The 5,170-nt window shown below is 34.9% G+C and overlaps 1 protein-coding gene across 5 annotated transcripts; it reads right to left on the bottom strand.

Annotated features, from left to right (window-relative positions):
* Positions 1-416: 416 nt before the first annotated feature.
* On the bottom strand, positions 417-4,880 carry LOC110796222 (protein FAR-RED-ELONGATED HYPOCOTYL 1-LIKE). Of its 5 annotated transcripts, XM_022001259.2 has the most exons (4): positions 4,651-4,880; positions 1,908-2,013; positions 722-1,283; positions 417-629 (listed from the first exon to the last, which is right to left on the bottom strand). In XM_022001259.2, the coding sequence occupies exons 3-4, from the start codon at positions 1,260-1,262 to the stop codon at positions 556-558; spliced, it is 615 nt and encodes a 204-aa protein (XP_021856951.1). In that variant the 5' UTR covers positions 1,263-1,283; positions 1,908-2,013; positions 4,651-4,880; the 3' UTR covers positions 417-555. The 5 variants fall into 5 exon arrangements, with proteins under 5 accessions (XP_021856951.1, XP_056683945.1, XP_021856952.1 ...); XM_056827967.1 differs by lacking the exon at positions 1,908-2,013 and having other exon boundaries at positions 722-1,334; positions 4,651-4,879; XM_022001260.2 differs by lacking the exon at positions 1,908-2,013 and having other exon boundaries at positions 722-1,322; positions 4,651-4,879.
* Between the last annotated feature and the right edge of the window lie 290 nt (positions 4,881-5,170).

Genomic DNA, 5,170 nt, shown 5'->3' with positions numbered 1-5,170 from the left:
ACAAACTGAATCCAGTAAACAACATATTTGGTCCTTATTCAGCAGATTGAATTTCAATCCGTTACACCGAAAAGGCTCCTCGTAACAGCTTTTTCACAAGAGGTTCGCGGATATTTGGTTCTGAAATGTTTCTTATGCCCACACTAATTACCATTCCAAGGTTATTGAGGATAAATATTTTGACACATACTTAACTTAGCACCAGAGATTTTACTAATCATAAGCAATAACATTTATCACTTAAACCAATTACAAAACCTAGCAGAACCAATGAGTAATGAGTAATGAGTAATGAGTAATGAGTAATGAGTAATGAGAATGTCCTTGTCACATAGAGCACCAACAACGCCTATTATAAATAAAGGGAGACGGATGTTGAAGGAGTACCAAACATGGCTAATATCTACAACTTACAATCATGGAAGATTGATATTTCAGCTTAAATGATTTGAAAGCAATTCATAATATGCAGTATATTATTGATATATATACAAGTTTGATGCATTAGTCTCATACAACAGTACTGTGAACGTACGTATACAAGGGAATTTTCACTTACAACATAAGCGTTGAAAAGTACTGCTCGAATTCTTGATCAATTGTTGGCTTCTGTCTTCCCACTTGAGCCTCTAAATCCAAAACAACGAAAACATCCCAAGTAAAGAGCACGCTAATTAACAGGTTTGAATAATGCAGATCAGTATTTAAGAATTAAGATTACCTGGATTGAGAGTCCACCTTTCTGACGATACCATCCCAGTGGAGGAAAGTAACCCTTCAAGTTGTTCAGCAGCCTGCTGCTTGTTGTCCTTGCAATAAGAAGAGTCGATACAGTCATCCATCCAATCAATATCATGCCATCCAGTATTATCTTGATTAGGAAGTTGATATTGTTCCCTTTCAATGCTATGATTTATATGGTCCAGAGAAAGGGAATCAAGGGATATTACTGGTCTTGAACTAGCCCAGGAAGTAGAAGCCTCGTCATACGAATCCATCTTTCGAAAATTACCTGCATCAAATATCACTTCTGCAGATGACTGTGAATCCCCAGGAATACTATTACTGTCTTGAGTTGATTCAGCTAGCGTGTCAAATACGTGTACATCCTCTTCATCTACAGATCTCACGAAGAATGAAGAATCACATTCAGATCTGTTTGCTGCCTCACAACATACATGCTTTGGTGCAGGCAGGCCCAAATCTGAAGCAGCTGCACCTAACAGTTTTCTCTTCTTCAAGTTGGAACTATCATGTTTCATTTTTGAGATCTAACCAATGATCTGGAATAAACAACTAAGATATTTCAAGACTCCGAACATCTACCAACCGACCTCAACAAATACACACCAAAGAATAATTAATATTAGAAATTCAAACTGTTTAATCAACCAACCAACAGAAAATAAATTGCCAGTTTATGCCGGAACAAGAAAGAAAATTTAGCAAAAATGAAAGACGTCAATCTACTTTTAACAGGAAACCAGTACATGAAATCAATGGGAGAAGATCGAATTGGATCCTAATAGTTCTGACTTAAATAAGAATAGCTGCTCCCCGACAAAAAACTGCGCCATTCTGCCTTTGACCCTCTTACAGAGTAACAGGTCATGGGGATAGTATTATCTTCTTAAGTAGTCAAGTGTTTAGTGGAATAATCAACACTAGACAACCTGAATAGGTTACTTGAACTACCCAGCTTCTAAAAATTTCTAATTTTAATGGCCGATTGTTGCCCTAACGACTTGGCATCTACACATAACATGCCATATCTCCAAAAATAAAAGTAACTAGATATAAATGTTAAAGATAGCTTCAAACTGGTTAATATCAGTTCTTGGGAAAAAATAGTTCCAAGACTTCTAACATCATAATCATAGCATTGAATTCACCGTTATTATACATACACCTTTCTGAAAAGGGAAGCATCCATGAAACTATGTCCTCAAATGATCTTGAAGACTCAGATCCTTAATATTCCGTCCCATGGCCTATCGGTTGAAAACTGAAGCTCTGTTACATGCATAAATAACTGAAGATCATATTATATCTTCTTTAACAAAAAAATAAGTTTCATCAACACAAAGAATATAAAGGGGCTTCCTCATTATCACACGTTCACACCATGTTTTACCTCGAATTTATGTGATTCGTGTGAAGACCATTAAAATAGCAAAAGCATATGTCTCGCTCTAGGTTGGCTTGTTAAATCCCATGAAATACAAGATGAAATCACTAAGATACTTCAAAATTGATATCGGTGACATGATTTTAAGTATGATCAGGTACTAATCAACAACACATCTCTCCTATAAAAGAAAACAATTGTATTCTTTTACATCCATGAATTGTAACTCCACCTTTAGCTGTCTCTTAAAAAAATCCAAAGAGTTGGAGTAGTTGCGAATAGAATTTAACTAAACAGGGGAAGTTAAGAAGAGCCTTTCTAAAAATAAAAATACATACACAAGCAGCAGCAAGGCGTTGGATTCAGAAAGTACTTGATGCACCCCTAGAAAACAGTACCACAGAATTTCGAAGTGACAAACAGACTATGCCCATTGGCAATTCGTTTTGGATAGAAAATCCTCTAAGCTAAAAAGAAATCAAATCCTAATGAACAAGTACTTTCTAGATGGCTGATCCTCCCTATAGTGCAGCAGCCGGCATTCAGCCATCCCGAATATTCATAAGCTTAGGGGTTATGGAACCATCAGAAAAATCATTATAATGTATAGTACTTTCCTTAGCAAATATATCTAGCAATGGCACCAGAAAAAAGCAATGGCCATCATTATAGATACACTAATCCTGCAGTTGGTAGGCAGCACGAATATTCATAAGTTCGGGGCAGTCGGGAGTACACTTACTAGCAAGGATCTAATTGTTTCAATTGAATTTGACTGAAATGAACTTATTTGTGTGCATCAATTGTCTAAAAAAACTTATTTTGCTGAACTGAACCTATATAAACTTGTTTTAACTAAAATAAGTCAAAATAAGGCTCGGTTAGGCCCGCCATTTCAGATTTTCAGGCGTCTTAAATAATAAGATGCTGAAATTTTAAGTCACCTTAAATGATTAGAGCGGTTTGTCGAGCATCTTAAATAGAATATAAGGTCCTAAAATTGACTTAAATTGAGACGTTACTCAATGGAAATTTAAGGTCCTTGAATTTTCATGTATTTTACCTATAATTTTTTATTTAAAACAATTATTTTGTAAATTTCAGCTCCTTAAACCATTAATTCTACCAAACAACTCATCTAATTAGGTATCTTATTAGTTTCAGAACCTTATCAGTTTCAGCTACAACCTTTCCAGTTTTAGCTAACTTATCAGTTTCAGCTCTATTTCATTTAACTTTGCCAAACATAGCCTAAGTTAAACAAACAGACGCTAAGTTTCAGAACTGAGACTGTCAAAAAAATGTATTGCACATTTATAGTACTTCCCTTAGCAAATATATCTAGCAATAGCTTCAGACAGATACTGCTAAGTTTCTAAACTGGGACTATCAGATTAAATCATTCCAATTACTCCATGAATACTCTCATTTTCTGATCATTGGACGATTATTGAGAGCTTGTTAATTGTCATTTCCAAATAAATATATGATGTGAAAATGATAAAGGTCGCATCAGACAACCTTTAACTCGTGTCACAATGATGACATGACTGGCTTACGTGTCATGATTTAACTTGGAAACTAAAATATTTAACTTATACTTCCTCCATTTTTTTTTAATTGCACCATCTTAGATTCTTAGGTTTTGGCACTATTTACATATTCTTATATAGTTATTTTTTGTGATTTATATGTAACGAAAAATATATTCATGTGGGATCTTGTTAGATTCGTCTCGAAATATACTTTCAAATTATCAAAAATATTAAGCTCCTTTATTATCGCCTATATTTTTTTGTTTACCACCTGATTCACCCTTAGGATTAATCCGGATTCAGAACGAGTCCTGGGTCGATAGATTTCATTCCCTCTCAATTGTTCTTGCGAGAGATCGAACACGGCATCCTCCCTACCAAGTTTAGCGTCAATCACCACTGAACCAACAAGCAATTGGTTTATTATCACCCTATATATGTAACCATACAATGGGTTTCTACCAAAAGTCACAAAAGCATCCTACAATTTATAGCAATTTCAAGATAAATTTATCTAATTCAACCCCATAAACTTACCTCTTTAAGAGACCACCTCGTCATTTTTGTTAATTATGAACCAAAACTTAATCCTACCCTTTAAATTTTTTTTGAGGGAAAGTCCTACCCTTTAAATTACAACCCCTATTCATATTCCGGCCAACGGTGCCAAAATATCATGTCATAATTTACCCATCAAATGACATTTTCAACCCTTCAAATAAAATAAACTACTACGAAAAAACAATGAAATCGAAAAATATTACTCCCTCCGTCTCATATTGATGTTCCTCCTATCCCAATCAACTATTTCAGTTCTTGTTAGGAATGTTTGCACTTTTAATAAATCTATTTTCCTACTTTAACTGCGTAAATTTAAAAAAATGATAGGAAACGGGGGAGTATTTACTATATATAGAAATCGAAATCAAGCAAGCAAATCACAGATTAAGAAATGATGCATAATAAATGACAAGTTAATTATAAAACCTGAATAAATTGGATTCCGGTTCAAGAGGCGCGAAGTTGAGATTGGGAAAGTTAAAGTGTGATAGGTGGAGGGTGGTTAAGAAAGTGAACTAAGAACAACAAAATGGGCATATCTGAGAGAAGTGAGCTGGGTTTGGTTTGTTCATGATTGAGGATTTGAAACGATGAGAGAGAAACATGAAAGTGGCTAACCGACTGCTTGTCTAAAACTCAAAGATTGATTTATAATAATATTATCGACTGTAACAGATATTGATTGCTATAGGACAATCATGTCATGGGATTGGAGATTTGACTTTTTCTGATGATTCTTTTAACCCATCATGGGACTACTGTGATTTGGATAACAAAAGTAAATATTCCAATCTAGGGAGTTATCGTCACGGCCAGGGGGAAAATCCGATCAGGTTGATCTGATTCGTGATCCATCTGATCATATCTAGAGAAATAAAACATAACTGAGTATCACGCAGTAGACATAGTGAGTGTACGGTGCACTCGGGTACATTTAATAGTTTTC

Source organism: Spinacia oleracea, chromosome 5 (assembly GCF_020520425.1).
Source record: "Spinacia oleracea cultivar Varoflay chromosome 5, BTI_SOV_V1, whole genome shotgun sequence".
Taxonomy (NCBI): Eukaryota; Viridiplantae; Streptophyta; class Magnoliopsida; order Caryophyllales; family Amaranthaceae; genus Spinacia; species Spinacia oleracea.
Note: the sequence above shows the minus strand (reverse complement) of the source record. Positions and strands in the feature narration are given on the sequence as shown.

Coding starts and splice junctions, on each gene's coding strand:
- LOC110796222 (XM_022001259.2), bottom strand. CDS start 1,262: ATGAAACATGATAGTTCCAACTTGAAGAAGAGAAAACTGTTAGGTGCA. Junction 630..721: donor AAGGTGGACTCTCAATCCAG/GTAATCTTAATT, acceptor TTTTGGATTTAG/AGGCTCAAGTGGGAAGACAG.